General features: G+C 41.7%; 1 protein-coding gene across 5 annotated transcripts in view; it reads right to left on the bottom strand.

The window, feature by feature from the left end:
* Positions 1-377: 377 nt before the first annotated feature.
* Positions 378-17148, bottom strand: part of TSPAN9 (tetraspanin 9) — a 195719-nt gene continuing 178948 nt past the window's right edge. For all 5 annotated transcript variants that reach the window (XM_075509740.1, XM_075509733.1, XM_075509723.1 and 2 more), the window contains 6 exons: positions 6286-6477; positions 4550-4624; positions 2876-2977; positions 2141-2272; positions 1937-2020; positions 378-1138 (listed from right to left, as the gene is read on the bottom strand). In XM_075509740.1, coding sequence (XP_075365855.1) covers positions 1067-1138; positions 1937-2020; positions 2141-2272; positions 2876-2977; positions 4550-4624; positions 6286-6477 — 657 coding nt within the window. In that variant the 3' untranslated portion in view covers positions 378-1066. The remainder of the gene's footprint in view (positions 1139-1936; positions 2021-2140; positions 2273-2875; positions 2978-4549; positions 4625-6285; positions 6478-17148) is intronic.

The following is a 17148-nucleotide window of genomic DNA, read 5'->3' as shown; positions in this document are numbered from 1 at the left end:
ATTCCCTTCCCTCATATCCAGCAGCATGCCATGCCTCGGGCAAACTTTTTGAAACAGACAACACAATCTGTGAAGTCTGTTGCCAACTGGCCGGTAGGTCAGACTGTAATCTCTCTCCTTCGTGCCAGGGAGCAGTAACTTGCTTAGTCAGTACTTTTGGCTTTCAAAGTAGCATAACATCAAAGCAGCCAGACACTGCTTTGGGTGAGTAAAGGCATTGGAACTTTGCCTCACAGGAGTAGGAAGCTCACCATCTGGTCCAATGGGAAGGCATTGCATTCCATCTGAGGAAAGAGCCTCTGATTTGAAAGGAACCACCTTTGTTACAGTAAGGGCATCAAGGCCCTGATAAAGATAGATGATGCCTCCCCACGGACTTGAGAAAAGTTATGTCTTTATTTGCCCGCACCAACTGTCAACTTTGAAAAACATGTCCTCTGGAGATCGCACAGTGGTTCCCAAATTAATGTACAATAAATGTGTAAAACCAAAACCAGTAAGAAGTTATAAGTCAGGCAACTAAATTCTAAGCTATATCCATCATAATAATCATCATCATCATTATCGTAATAAAAAAGTATACACCGTAAGGTACAAGAAGCTGCAAAGCAAAGCAGCTCCAATTCCTACGACTCTCAGTTAGAGTGGCTTTTCTGAGTCTTCCAGTAAATTGGATATGAGGGTTGAAAACTTAATGGAAGACTTTCAAGAATTCTCCCTTGAAGTTGAACACACATAATTTTTGCACATATAGCATGGATTAGTAGAGCAAAACATTTTCTTAAGTTAAGAAACATTCTTAGAGCAGATCTATGATTTTGTGTAGAAAATCCATTTGTTTGGGGGGGTTGCCCCCTTCTTTGGCAAATAAATGGCAAATGTGAAACAGACAAAAAAATGAGTCAAATAACAACTTGTGATAATAACTGCACAAGTAACAACAAAGTAGATCGGTCAATGGGACGGATTCCCTCAGCAGGGCTAGGCTTGATACTCTTTGCGGTCATTCCTTTTGTTCATTTTTATGATGAGACAGAAGGGTTGATGTGGTAATGTTTCGGAGGCTTTAGGCATCATATTTTTTGCCAGTCCTGTGAATCTGCTGGAAGAGTGTCATGGAGAAGGCCATGCCAAGAATCTGAAGGAAAACAAACAATAAGGGCTTCAGTACAGGGAGGCTGCCAAAACTGCACTGCTGACCTGTGTTCATGGTCCAGCTGTAGTTTTAAAAGTCATTCTACACTAGCCATATTTCTCAAGCTTCAACACTGATGAATAAACTTGGATGTATGTTGTTCAGGCACACAGTGATGTCCAGAGATGTATCTGTCAGAGCACAGATGGAGGCAAAAAGCTCTCAGGGCTCTTTGTCATACGTGCAACAATTTTTCAGAATCAATACCTACGAGTCACTCTTCCTTTTTACCCAACAGCTTGTGCTTGCTTAGCCAGATAACTGTGACTGATCAGATCGGTCACATCAGGTTCAGGTATTCTCCCTCAAACGTACAGTAGTGATACAGGAACCCCGAAATCTTAATGGATTATGATGATACTTCTGCATTTCTTTTTTAAAACATGTTAACCTACTCAGTTCAATGGCCATGATTTGACTCACTTTGGCAATTTCTAGAACTTGCTTCCAAAATTTACAAAAACAGGTCCCTAAGGGACAGCGTAACAAATGTCTAAACATGGGAACTCCAAAGCGGTGCTCTAAAGTCAAAATCCCACTGTAGCATGTCTTCTTTGCGGGACTGACTACTGACCTGCTTCCTTTCTGAGTAGATGACTTTAAATGAACTCATAAAACAAATCTGACATTTTTGAAATCATGATCAAACTCAAAGCAGTTGAGCACCACTTTTCACACAGCAGAATCAAGAATGTTGACAGCAAATTAAAGCCATGTTGACAAACATCATACCAGTATTACCTGCATTATAAGGATGCACATCCCAATCGAACCAAGGACATGCTTATTCTCATCGAACCAGGTCATAACTCTCTCATAACATCCCTGAAATGATGAAAGATGAAAATTGAAATCCCAAAGTCACATTTTCTTTCATGTGCATTCCCTCTATTTTCTTCCTTCCCATGCCTCCCTAAGCCTTGACCTGGGCAAAGTGAGCCTTACTGTTTTCCACACTAATTCAGTGGAGTTCCGTCCACAGTCTTGGGAGTTTTCCGTACAACATCGGTCTGGAACAGTGTTTTCTCCCAGCACTGGGTACCAATCCGTAAAGTCATTCACACCACAGCATTTCATCTACGGCAAAAGTAAAGGATTAATAAATTAACTTAACTAGCACAATTTGTGAATCAGGCACCACCACAAACTTTTACTTCCACTAAACCACTGTATATTTTCACAATGGCTGCCACAACACTTTTTTTATTTGTAAAGTGCTTTGTGCTCAGTGATCACTAAAAGCAAATACTTAACAACATTAAAAAAACCCAAAGAAAAGAAAAGGTTCCATGCCCAAGGTTATGTTTGTCTTCTTGTCACAGAGACATAGCCCAAACACCAAAACATAAGATAATCTGCCCAAAAACTGCTGAATGGTAAAAGCCTAGCTGCCAAAGCTGCAATTCTACCTATGCAGGTTTTGCTGCTTCTTCTCTGTTTCAGATCATCTCTGTGCCTGTGACAGGCACAGAGAATCACAGAGAGAGGTAAGCATCTTTCACCTTACAGAGTACACTTTGATCCTGGGTTTCACAGTACTCCCTGGATGTTCAAGAGTGCAAAATCAGAAACCAAAGCCTGCATTACCCATCTTTTAGACTTGGCACGGATGCCACAGTTAAGACTGCAGCAGCCTTTATGGCCAAATTGTTATTTTTTTCTATTGAGAAAATATGTTACCTCTGCTTGAATGATATTCCATGCATTTTTCAGTCCAACGTTATTTTCTGAATTGTATAGCTTCATACCTTCCTTCAAATCCTTCTTTGCACTCTCACTGACCTGCATCATGTAAAAAATACAGAAAGTCAATGCACTGCTGTTTAGAGGAAAGGACGAAACGGTACAGACTTGCATATAGAATATCTCTCTCTTACCTTCTCTCACCACAAACTTAACATGGGTGGAAAAGCTCCATCATAGCTTCAAGACTCTCACAAGTCAGTGGGAGCTTTCAGCACCTGCCAAAGCCTAGTCTCTCCCTCAGATTGCAAAATACTGGATTAATTCTCATGCGATAGGAGACCAAACAGCTTCCCCTCTACTAAGAGTCCATCATACAGTCACCATCTGATCCAAACTAACTGAAGAGTGATCAGCAGAAATCTGCTGAGCTTACTTTAACTTTGCCAGAGACAGCTGTTGGCAATACCCCACAGCAGCCTATGGCCTACTTTACTGTAACCTATGGCCTACTTTAATTTGCTAATATCATAAAACCAGAGTCCCAACCTCCCAACCTTAACATAGTTATCCCTTGCACAGGTTCAGGCAGGCTATAATAAATAGCCAATACAAAATCATTGAAAAAGGGCATTATTATTGTTCTCCTTGTGGGGACAAGCTTGTAGGATTTATGATTTTCAAATGTGCTCTTGTTTCTTTAGAGGAGAAAGCTGGAATGCTTAATGAGAGATCTGAGATGTCCCATTTCTTGTATAAATTTCAGTCCGAGCATGGAGTCCTGGATGCAGGTGGGAATGTACCTTGGCTCTGACAGCAGTGAGCTGGCAGCAGAGAAAGGATTAACCTATGGGTCCTGGCATAAAGGTCAACTATATTATAAGATCTGCTTCATCGCTCTTTGACATCCCATTCAAAATCAGAAGTTCATGCCAGCTCCCTGAAAGTGGCAGGCATCATAATGACAACCTGGGAAGAGATACAAATCTGGTAGGAGCTCAGTTTTAAAATCAGTCTGGGCATGCTCAGACTGTAAGGCTCTGTCCTGTGTTTAGCACAGTTCTCCAGTTCCACAAGGATTTTTCCAGTCTTACCTATCTGACAGGCCAACCAGTTGTGCCTACTTCTTAGTCTCTACTAGATAGCAGATTCCTACAGATGGGCTGTAGGATGAGAAGCTGCCTCTTGATCCGCTCTGCACCCTTGTCAAACTCTCTGGGCCTGCCCAGTCAAATGAGACAGCTGGTGGCATCTGGAATAACCTGTGAATATCCCAGGCCTCTCTCCTCCAGTCCTGTTCATGGGTTGGCGCTAAGAAGCTAACCAGGTCTTAAGTAGGACCTCCCACAACCCAGGTCCACAAGATGATCACCTTCTTGCCGAGACATCAGACAGCTATGTTGAAAGCTATCTTAGCTTTTAGGAGAAGACTAAAAGGGAGGTCCTGAACCATGGTTTTATTTCAGGGAGGAAACTGTAAAGCTCAGCAGGTTCTTCTCTCCTGTTTGCCCTCCTCAGAAGCAGCTTACAGAAAACAGCCAAGATCTCAAGGTTAAAACTTCACCAAAGTGAAAAGCAAGGAGAACCCACATAGCTCCATCAAACAAAAGCAAACTGAACCTGGTTTAAATGCTAGTACAGATAATTAACCTATATGGCATATTTGCTTACCTTGTCCATATAAACAAAGAACAAAATGAGTAATATCAGCTCTGCCAGGAGAATTATCAGCAAAACGATGAAAAACTAGAACAAAGAAAAAACAGACAGTGTATACACACTTCACAACTAGACCGCAAACCTGGAGCTGCTAGACTCTGAAGACTATAGGCCTTGTCCTCTAAACCTTTCCTCTACTGCCAAAAACACGCAAGTTTTATTTCAAACTATTCAGGTGTATTGATACTATATTGCCACTAAAGCTCCTGTAGGTCTCACCATCAATGAGGAAGCTTACTGTCTAGCATTCTCTAAATCTTAGGTTTTGCCCTACTACTAGTTTGCAGGTTTCAGCAATGCTTTTGTCTTGCTTTTTTTGACTGCTGTCAGAGCACACACCCCTTATAGTCTCTGTCCTTCATACAGACTACAGAACAGATGCTAAACCCATTACCACAAAGATCAATGTGATGTGCCTCAGGAGTGATTCCCTAGCAGGTGGGCTTTTAAGCACATCTGACTTCCTCTTAGAATAGTCTTTATATTACTCAGCACTTCTATTCCCAACTCTCTGTAGGTGAAATCTCTCTGCAAGGGCATCCCAAGTGTGAGCTCCAGTAGTTTCTCACTACTTTTCATGCCCACTAGTTGCCTTTATGTACTAGTGGACTGCCACACAGACACTGGGGGAGATGTCGTATGTAGTGCAGCAAGCTCTCCGACTGGAAACTCATGATAGTCATGATAGTATAAAAAGACTTTTGCAGAGCCTTGTAAGAATATAAACACTCTTAAAAAAAACCCCAAAATTCAGCTGGTATTGCAGTTTGTGTGGATGAACAACATAGACCTCATTACTATTCTCTGTTTGCTTTCCTAGCTGTACAACATACAAAACCAAGTAGCAGATAGCAAAAAACAGGTGCACATTTGTCCTCCAGTTTAAATCTCTGAGGTGGTCTAAGGAATGCTGCCCAGCTGTTCCCCAACAGCATGTAAGGGAGACTTTTACACAAAGAAAACTCACGTGCTCCTTAATGTCATAGCACCTGTGATTCATAAGCTGTGACTGAATTGGAAGGTGTCTGCTTTGAAAGCCCTCCTCTCACCTTCTGCCACAATACCTCTCTCCTTGGGGTGGGGAGAAGCATGATGAAACCTCCTGGGTTTATGCAAGAGGAGTGACCCACAATGTGTTTTCTGAGAGGGGTTCCCAACCTTTGTGCTTCAGTACTGGACAAAGACTGCCGAGGATGAGATTATTTTTTTCTATTGTTAAGGCTTGGCAGAGACCTTGACTTCTTAATTTTGGGTCAGATGGTTTCCACCAACCTCTGACAAAGGCCTTAGATAAGGGCAAAGCAGAAAATAGCCATGAGAGGCTTTGAGTGGCATCCAAAAGCAGCTGTGCTTAAGATTTTTCAGTCAATTTCAGTCAATGTCTAACAGACATTTCCAGAAGGGCTATCCAGGTCCTACAGTTCATGTTTAACCATTAACTAACTGATAGTAATTTGCTTTGCTATCTAATACATTAGGGCACACAGTAACAAGGATACATTTGCTAATACACCAATGATATCACTGTGACCAAAGCTGTGGGATGTCATACTGCAGGCATACAGAAGATTGAAAGCCAAGGGCAATGTTACAGTGATCCACAAGACTATTTTGCACTGCTCATTTAAATAAAATAATAACAAAGCAACAGTCACTGGTCTTAGTGAAAAGAAGTATTGATGTCTTACACTCAACAGGAGGCACTTGTTTTCCTTGATAGCACCTAGGCAGCCCAGAAAGCCGGTCACCATGACGACTGTGCCAATGGCAATGACGAGGTTGGCAGCTGAAAGTGATGGAAAGCTAGGAGAAAATGTGGCGAAGTTTCCTTGCGACACTGACAGCCAGATGCCCACACCCAGCAGCCCACAGCCACATAACTGCAAAGACATAAACAAAAGAAAGGTTTCACCATTAAAATAAATGGCACTGACTCCTTCCTCCCCACTCTAAAAGGAAAGAATTTCTCAAGCAAATTCTCAGGTAAGTGTTCTGCAGTAATGCTCTCACTGGCTTGGTGCTGAAACAAAGTGAAACTAAATGTTCTTACCTAGACTTGGTCATGTCACCTATATTTATAAATCTATTCAAAAGCCAGTAGATGGCAGAATTCTCTTTTTAAAGACAGCACATGAAACCAGGGCTACCCATTGATCTCCTAACAGCACAACCCAATGCAATTTTTCTGTAGGAAGATAAAAGACATTATTTGAAAGAATGCTCCATTGCACTTATTTCTGCAGTCATCTACAATGTCTCAGAGTATCCAGCCCCATACTTCCTCATCCTAGGGCAGGCAAGGAATTTCTGGAGATAATTACAATCAATAGTATCATTTCAATAAATATTTTTCATAAAATACCCAGTTCCAGTAGCCAGGTTGGGTTTTAGTATGAGCCCTCATAGCTTTACTGTTGTTTGCCAGTGTTCAATGTCACAAAAATCAGATTTCTAGGTTTATTATCTACAGGAAGCTCAACTTCTACTACTCTCTGTCAGTAAGAGAACCTGAAGGAAATGCGAAGCTGCTAATAAAACATAAAATTAACTTCACTTTTCTTCTCACTCTTTACAATACCATATCTGGTTAAGGAAGTAAGTATTCCCACCATAAGTCATGGGGCAGGTCTTCAGAACAATGGCCAACTGTTGCACTACACGGGGCCTAAAAGCTGGCCATCTTTAGTACTTGCTCAAAATGGCTGTTACACCACTCCCCATCTGATCTGTGATCACTGTGCAGTGAAATCAGAAGTAGGAGTTAGTTGCACTTTCATTAAATCTGGGAGCTGCTAAACAGTACTATTACAGTTTCCTGCCAAATCTAGCCTTTGCCAAGGTCAGAGGTGGAGTTCACATCACCTTCACTGGGAGGGGGATCAGACTATGCCCCCCCGCGCCCCCCCAACTCAGAGTATTTTACTCCAATTTACTTGGACCACTGCACAGGAAAAACAAACCAGCACCTAATCATTACTCACAGTGATATCCGAAAGCTGCTGGTGCTCACCTGTCAGCACTGAGGAACAAGAGGGACAAAAGTTCTTGCCATCTAGCAGGTTCGCCACACTCAGCCCACCCCATTGTGCTTGCATGAACTTCCAACTTTTACTCAAACTGGAAACTCAAGGTCAGAGCACAGTATCTCCACTAAAATAGGGTTCAATTCTGCCTTGTGATGACCACTAATCTGGCATGATGAAGAGCTACAGACCTAACTTTTTGGGCAAATATCCCCACTTCTGCCTCAGGTGGTTTTAGCAGCCGGGCAGATAGTTCAGGTTACAACTGGCTCCTTCTGGTTGTGCTGCTTCACAGAACATGAAAGAAAAACTAGAATAGTATCTTCTTGCATTCATGTCATGTTATCTATGAGTCAGGCTTAAGTTTTCATAATCATATGCATAGTTATTTTCTTTTACTTCCCCTGGGACCCTTCTGTCCCCTCTGAGCCCCCTTCCTAGTTTGCTTGAAGCTTTTGAAACTGCTTTGCATCAAGGGAGATTCACCAGTTTGGTGAAGGATTGTGACCAGGAGTAGGCCTTATGCAAGATGCTCAGAGTCATTCCCATGGGAGGCAGAGTAAACCATCTCCCAATGTACCAAGTCCGCAAGAGCTAACATCATGCAAAGCATAAAAATATTGGGTTGTGTAGGCAGAGAAAGAGAATAAGAGATGGAGATTAACTATACAGCATTGGCTGTTATTTCCAGGCCCCCTGGCACCTAAGCATTAGCTTAGCAATCTGGAAAAAAACCACACAACTGTCTAAAGCTCACAAGCACATGTATTGGGTAACACAGAGGACATTTTCAGCATTCTTGTAAGGAGGCTGGGAAGCACCTCTGCTTCCAAAACTCAATGCACAATAACTCCACAGAGTGAGCTGGGGAGCTTTGCATCACTGGGTGTGGAAAAATGTCGCAACATCTCTTTCCTGTAACCTGTAACAGAGCTGGATGCAGCTGCAACATGAGTGTGTGCAGCAGGAAAAAGTCAAACAGCTATTATCCCTATGAAAAGACGGGTACAAAACATACACACATGCATGTGGCAGGAAAGGGCTACAGGACTTTCATCTCTTCCCCCAAGTCCATCCTCTCCAATTAATAGTCTTGAAGTGATTTCTCATTGCCTTTCATGGTATGTCAGCAAGGTCAATGTGAACTTGCAGTAGTAGAGAACTGTTGGGGGATGCAAAACAGAAGTCTACTGATCACATCCTGCTGCAGGACCCAGTGGACATCACCACAGGTTTAAACTGTCTGCAGTTCATGGAATCAGTCACCCTATTGCTCCTGCTTTAAATTTCATCTACTCTGTCCTTGAATTGCTGCAGTTTTGGTGCCTCAAGCCCTCTCAGGAATCCACTCTGTGGCTCAGCTGCTTCAACTGTTAGATAAGAACTGCAGGCAGTTGCTCAGGCTGAGAGCTTGATGGTTCAGGAGGTTAGAAGCAGCTCTCATCACACAACATTCATTTAAGGTTTTAAATGGCATTTCTAAGCTGCCAGGGCTGTATGTGGCCAATAGCTGATGGCACTTCAATCAATGACTTCATGACACTCCATGGATGAGACTGTAAATGCTTCCAAAGAAGTTTCTACCAAAGACTGAAATTGTTCAGTGTAACTTTCCTTCACAACCTGAATTCAGACTTTAAAGGTTAGTCACAAATGTATTCCTTGGACTTTCATACTCTATTAGGCTCAGAAATCACAGCCCTAGCCCAAGTGTTTTGAAAGTGGGAAGTGAATTCTGGAATCATCAGGCCAAAAGCAAAAGATCATTGCAGATAAACAAGGTGGTGGTAAGAGCAAGATCAGGGCAAAAGGCTTACAGAGGAAGGGCAAGTAAAGGACAAAAAGGAGCACGTGTGATCAATACAAAGATCAGCCCATGAAGAGTTGCACCTCAGTATCCAACTCCAATGATGAGGATAGTAGCAAAAGAGATGGAAGCAAGAAGCCCTTACCAGCATCTCTTTACCATTTGAAAAAATACCAGCACAATCCTTGACAGAGATTGGGTCTAGAAAAGAAAGGTGGCTAGGAAATTACTCCAGAAGGCTCATGTTTATGTTTATTTAGACAAAGTCAGAAGCAGCTAATTGCTTAGATGAGGGAAGGGAGAGCTACCTTCAAGTGTAGGAAGTCAGGAAAGTGACAGGCCTTCTGGTGCTCCATGGGATGGACATGAAGACAGAAAAGGACCAAGAGCAGAAAGAGAATCAAAGCTGGAGAGCAGAAAAATGGACAGATGGCCTCTGTCCTTCTGACAGGGTCTCAGTTCAGGAGACCCTCTATATACACTTCCATACAGGATAGATCATTTCTTCACTTGCTTGTGGTAGCCACCCTAGTATTTTGGTAAACTCAGGGGCAAAACACTTTGCTTTTTGGCAGAAGACTGGTCACCTACTGCACCTTCACCTTTCCACAATGACTCTAGCAGGGAAGAAGCATTCGACACTTGATGTGAAATGTTTGCAACAAAGGTCTTGTGGATTAGCAACACACCTGTGCTGTCCCCAGGCAGACCACTATGGAGATACAATTTGAATGCCAGACATCTGAACATGTTGGGAGAAGAGTCCTTTACAATGCAAAATGAAGTGGGATGACAGCTGAGGCAGCAGACGTGTCCACATTTGCTCTTTCTTCTTGCAATTCTAATGTCCTGCTGAAGACAACCATGGAATAACTCCTTTCCAACTACTGCAGTGATTGGGTTAACATGCCAAAATGCACAATGTGATTACAGTTCCCTTCAGAACTTTCTGACAACACACATTAGTGCAGTACTGCAATTATACCACAGTATCTGCACTGATAACTCTCTCATCATGGCTGATTCCCACACCCACTGCGCAAACTAAGGGAAGTTCTCCTTTTCACAGACTTTTTACCTCCCAAAGTAAGATTTCTCCATCCCTAAATTGCACTGAAAGTTCAGATTACATAAAAAAATCAGGTGACTATTAAAGACCAAGGCTGATCTATGCAAACAGGATTATCTACACTGACTGATGAGAGTAAATAGTCAGGAAGACTTGCAAGAGATTTGATAAAAGACATGACATCCTAAAAACTTCCACAAGGTGGCATCCCATACCAAATAGCACCAACAGTTTAAGTCAAATTTTCTTTTTCTCCTCTCCAGAGCTCCTCAATTTTTGTGGTTTCTTCTCTGTTTTTATCTCTTTCATTCTACTGAGTAGCAGTACTGTTGATGCTAAAATTTATGCTTTAAACCTTAGGTCGCAGGCCAAATGCTTTTTTCACTCATGCTTCTTAAAAAAATCCCAAATAATTCCACTGACTTGGGACTTAATTGCATACAACCATACCAACCAAAGCTAGCTAGAATTCTAGCAATAAAATAGTTTTCCCTGACACTTCATTCTCTACCAATCTCATTTTTTATACAATGTGAACACTGTAAAAATGCTCTCACAGCTATTTATTCTCACAGGATCCACCTCTTTCTGTTTGGTACAACTGAATCCTGGAGGGTGAAAGCAGCAAAAATATATCAAGTCATCTTATTAATTCCTTTTTCACCATATAATTAAATAATATATGCTGCTTGGTATTTAATTGCATGAGACTGATGGCACTGACGTTCCTTCCCCAGGGAAATGGTTCAACAGCATAATAAATTTAACTGGATTTTTCTTCTCAAAAAATGTTGGCTCATTTCCCTCTCATGATTAGAAATTATCATCCTCCAGGCAACCATCAAATCTCTCCTTCCCCTGGTGTTTATGTCATGAAGGTAACTGCAGAACACTATCATAAAGTCAGTCACGTACACGAATACAAACTCTTACTTATAAGGTAATTTAGTCAAGCTATGGCACACATATTTTGAGCTTGAAAGCAAACAAAAGGAAGACCAATTTTCCTCACAGTTTCTCTCTCACTTTCCTATTGCACTATCAAAGCCTGAATTCTCTTCTCTCAACATCTATCTGTCATCATCACTGTACCCAGAAAACATACAGCATTCTAGGAAACATTAAAAAGAGAACATTAAAAAGAGAAACATTAAAATGCTTCAAGAGAAATGAGAACTCCAGATAAACCCAGAGAGAGAGAAACCCAAAAGCAAGTCTTTCCCTGACAAGTGCTATCATCAGAGTGGGACAGGGGCTCTTATTTTATTCTGGATTTTTGAGCATTGTGTGAACTAATACAACAATACAAACTTTGACAATAGAGCATCATACCCAGATTTAGTTGCCTTAACCGAAAGAAGATATAGTAAGAGTTTACAAGACTTAGGGAAGGACAACACAGATGGTCAGAGGTATGCCAAGACTGACATATTGTACAGAAGGAGATTGTGCACAGGATTATCTAGCCTGGGAGGAATTATTAGACAGGATGCGAATGAAATATTCGCAACTCTAGAGGTCAGTATGAAAACCAAACAGCCTGTCTCTTTAATCTTTTCCAATAATAGGAACAAGGGGAAATTAGCAAGCATTATGTAGTATATTTTGTTTCACATAACTGAGAAGTAAACTGATAAATTATGCCATAGGTGATTACAAGAATCAAGTATTGTGGCCACAATTGTCAGTAAGGGCTAGATAACTTTATTTATTGGTAACAGCATTTGTAGTTTGTTAGCATATACACAAATAATGACATTTCATGATTCTCAGAGTAAGATAACATGATTCTCAGAGTAAGATAATGCATGCAGAATCCAGCAAAACTACCAAGCAGCAAACAAGTTGGGTAAAGAAGGGGCAGGATATGCCATTCTGGTAAGGTTTATTAACAGAATAATATTGATAGACTTACCCTTGAAGTAAGTCATTGAACAGGTTCAGGAAACAGGAATCTGATAAAGAAGGTACTACCAAAAGGAAAAGGGATGAGGCCATACTTTTGTTGACTTTTGCCATCGCTCCATCCCATGCACACAATGTATGATGGAAAAGCTGCACAAGTAGATGTGTGAGAGAGAAAGAGTGAAGGGAAGATTTATTCTTGACATCAGACTTTCTACTGCTGGTTAAACACCAGGAGAGCTCTTAACAGACTTGGAATAGAAAAGAGACATATAGAAACCAAATACTGAGAGACAACCACTAGGGACAAAAAGAAGAAGCAAGTCTCTCAGTTTGTACCTCCACTTTGAATAACATGCCCTGGGCCATCTGTGGCCCAGTTACAGAGAACACAAAGCTCCCCACCTTCCTCTGTGCTGTGTTAAAAGAGGCAATCTTGCTTGAAGAAAAGATGATACAATGAAAAATACATGGCACAGCTTAAATATGGCCCTCATAAAAATGGCCAAAAGCACAGGAGGTTTGGTACAAGGAATTACTAACAGCATGACTGCAAAAATAAGTGTCAATGCTGGGAACTGATTTCAGGACAACTGCAGTGACAAAAAGACACTCTGAATTAGGCTTTGACAGGCCTCTATTTAAACAATAAGTCAACAGGGAGATGACCTGCACCAAAAGGACAAGTATGAAGAAGCCATGTGGACAAGCAGAATGCATCACCAAAGCCTTGCACAGAAAAGTTTTTCAGTGTCCAGGTGGCTCTTAAAACCTTCCCTTCTGTTGGGGTCAGCAACACTTTGGAAAATCTGCCAGTAATATTTTCCCTCTGTTTGGTAAGTCCTACAAGATAAAGGTTACCTATCTTAGCTTTCCTTTTCAAGACAGAGAGATTTTCCAGCATTTCTCCAAACTGACTCTCAGACCAGTCAGTGTGCAGAGGAGATGAGGAAGAGAATGGCCCTTATGAAGCAGCACAGTCTTCTCACTTGGGTTGTTGTTTGTTTGTTTGTTTGTTTGTTTTTCATTTCCCCCTCTCCTTCATTTATGGTATCTTAATGAGCTCACAGGTTTCCTATGGAATCAAGCAGCAGCACATCTTGGAAAACAGTTTGAAAGGCTGTTCTTTCCCACCATGCAGGAATTTTTAAATAAAACTTCTATGAGACATGAAGATGGACATCATCTTCTTTAGCAGCTGGAAACCTGATTCAAAGACTATTCAGATCAGCAGGAAGAGTTCACATCTTCTGTGCACTTTCGATCTAGTGCTTCATTTGGAAGCAGTCTGGTGTGGAGATTCAAAACAGTAAGAGATAGTTAAACCCCCCCCCCCACCCTGTCTTCCTGTCTCAACAGACAGAGCAGTCCCTGCTCTTGTTTCAATGCACATTAAGCTAAGTTTTGGAATTTACTAACTTGATTGTCCAGAAAGATTATCACCACAAATAACAGGATTTTCAAACTATCACAATGCATTAACTGCTCTGTTGAGGGCACAATATTAATCAAAGTGGGGGGTGACTTAAAGGGGAAAGGGGACTCAAGCTCAGCAGTAGAGCCATTCCATTCATTTACCGTCACACAGAGGTGCTCATGTTTTGATTCTGCAGTATTCTTCCCCGAGTTACAGATCAGAATGATTGTTCTGGAAGGAGGCAGGGATGGGAACTACGTGATTTGTACCACTTCAACACAAAGATATACTTTCTGCAAATTAAGTTTTTGGATGCCACTTGCCATCTCTGGATTTGGGTGGTTCATCCATCTCTGGAAAGGGCTGATGCTTAAAGGAGATTTTCAGGTAAGCCCAGATAAATTTTCCTGCTCTGTCTTGATAATCCACAGTATTAGTCAAAACTGGGGCTTAACAGCTGAAAATCTCAGAGAAAGTCTCTTGCAAAGCAAGATCATCTTCTAAATATGATCCAAAATATAGCAAGGACACCAAAATCTGAGAAGTTCTTCAGCCATAGATTAGAAAATGAGAATGAAGTATGGAAGTGGGTGAATATATGTGGGTGCCTGTATTAGCAATAACCACCAGGGGGGACGGATGGCAACACAGTAGCCGAAGGCTGTCTGGAACAGGGACCCAGACGTCATGCTGGTATGCAAATATGACCATAAGTGAATCATCTTACTCCTTAAATGGTGGACCCAGGGCCCATTGAGCTCTCCTGCACGGCAGCAGGCTGCATGCCAGGATCTCCCCTTGAGTAGGGACACCTCTCAAGGTTACTCCTCGAGGTTGAGAGATACCTTGCTGCAACAGATCCTTGGTAAGTGACTAACAGCATGCTAAACTTTGAAATCTTAGCTAAGTGATATAAAGGATTGATTGTGCAATATGTAATTCTTTAGACATAAACCATTGACCAAGTCTGGGACTAGGATTGGATCCAGCTGCACCTAGACTACTCTCTGAGGAGTTTAGCAAGCAAGGGGATCCTTTCTGAATCTCATGACTCAACGGGAGGGTCTCCCTGACAGTTTTGTCTGACGCTGTCCTGTATGCAGTAAATAATCACGTGTATGTGCCATCGAATCTTGTTAAACCACCGTTGCAGTTACCATTGAAGCTTGTTAACTCACTGTTTTATATCAATAAAGTATACTTGTTGCTTCTGTCTTATGAGTGAAGTGCACTCCTGCGACAGGTGGTCCTGAAAAACTGAAATGAGGTATCAGAGACTGTGATCTTTTGTGGGGGTAGCAGAGGGAGAGCTACCCTGAGGAACATTAAATTCTGAAATTTTTACCAGTGTGTATTTTTGGAATTTGTAAATTTGCAGCCAGAAGCCTTAAGCTTTGTCTTGGATGCTCTCACCTGGTCACATTGGAGTCTTCAATAAAGGACATGTTTTGCAAAAGGACGCTGTAAGAGCTGGGTTTGCTTGGTTTGTCAAGGACAGCTTAATCTCCTCTTTACAAAGTTGAAGGGCAGCTCAGGTAGTTTATGTTGCACATTAGGAGAAACTTTAAATAAGAAATTAGTACAGCACTGGAAAAAGTTACCAAGAAGGTGTCAAAATCTCCAGTCTTAGAGGTTTTCAGTGCTTTGCTAGAGACAATCATGGGTGACCTGACCTAGCACTAGCAACAGTACCACTTTGGTATGACATGCAGAGATTCCTGCAAATCCTGCCAAGCAACAATTCTATGATTTTATAGTTTCCTCAGCTACCATGTTCTTCCTAATTTGTGAAAAAATCAACAACCGTGCCATTTCTAATGAACACAAGTCTATTATCTTTGGAAGCCTTATGGGGAAAGGTCTCATGCCCATTCTGGGGAATCAGCACACTCGGGTGTCTCTCTCCAATGCCTGTACACCACTGAGTGCAACACAGGGAACAAACAGGAGGAATTGTACATCTGAGTGCAGTTACAGGGCTATGACATCACTGTGATCATAGAGACAGTGGGATAACTCACATAACTGGAGTGTTGTGATGGATGGGTACAGGTTCTTTAGGAAGATCAGGCTGGGAAGACAAGGAGGGGATGTCGCACCTTATGTGAGAGAGCAGTGGAAATCAGAGCTCTGCCTTGGGATGGGTGAGGAGCCAGTCAAGAATCATATTAGTCATATGAGTCCTGTTAGTAGGCAGACCAATACAAGTGATGTAGCAGGTATCTGCTATAGACCTCCTGATGAGGAAGAAGAAGGAGATGAGGCCTTCTTCATACAACTGGAAGAAGCCTCATGTTCACAGGCCCTGGTCCTCATGAAGGATTTCAACCACCACAATGTCTGCTGGAAGGACAACACAGCAGGGCACGAGCAAGCTAAGAGATTTCTGGAATGCACTGATAACAATTTCCTGACACAGGCGATTGAGGAGTCAGACCTGCTACTTACAAACAAGGAAGAACTAGTTGGGGATGTGAAAATCAGGGCAGCCTTGACTGTAGTGACCATGAGATAGTAGAATTCAGGATCCCATGAGGAGGGAGCAAGGCAAAAAGCAGGACCACAATCCTGGACTTCAGGAGAGCAGACCTTAATCTCTCAGAGATCTGACTAGTACAGGTTTCAATGATATACAAGATGAAAAGTGACAACTGCCCCACCCCCAGCTTCCGGCAGAAGTTCCACCCCCCTACCAGCAGCCTCAGGGGCCACTTGCCCCAGATGTCACTACCCTCTTTTGGTCACGTGGTCTGTTGTGATTGGCTGGCAGGACTGGCAACCCCTACAGGTTTATCCAAAAGTACATCAGACCCGGACAGCCCTTCCCCATACATACACAGAGAACATGGTTTGGTCACCATTTTGACAGGGCACCACCTTTATATGGCAGGGAGCTGCCATTTTGTTATGTCACTGCTCTGTGATTGGCTGATGGCCATTTCTTGACACCGTCATACCCACATGTTCTCAGGCAAGCCCTGTGACTGGGTACCCTCTTCCTTTGCACCAGGAAGTGCTCAGATACAAAAATATATACATTTATATACAATATATACATTTATATACAACATCTATAAATACATATGCATATATGCTATATATATTATATATAAAAGTAATACATATATATACAATATATAGACAACATATAAAATATGTAAAGGAGTGTGCAAATATGTATAAATACAAATTTTATGTATACACTGACACAATTTTATATATAACACTTCTACATATGTATATATATATTTACATATACAAATATAAAAAGTTATAGAAATTAATATATATAGCCATAAAACCAGGTATAAAATGGATAAAACATTCTTT

This window comes from Mycteria americana, chromosome 1, assembly GCF_035582795.1.
Source record: "Mycteria americana isolate JAX WOST 10 ecotype Jacksonville Zoo and Gardens chromosome 1, USCA_MyAme_1.0, whole genome shotgun sequence".
In the NCBI taxonomy this organism is placed as follows: domain Eukaryota; kingdom Metazoa; phylum Chordata; class Aves; order Ciconiiformes; family Ciconiidae; genus Mycteria; species Mycteria americana.
The sequence above is the reverse complement of the archived record's forward strand: the minus strand, read 5'-3'. Positions and strand labels throughout refer to the sequence as shown.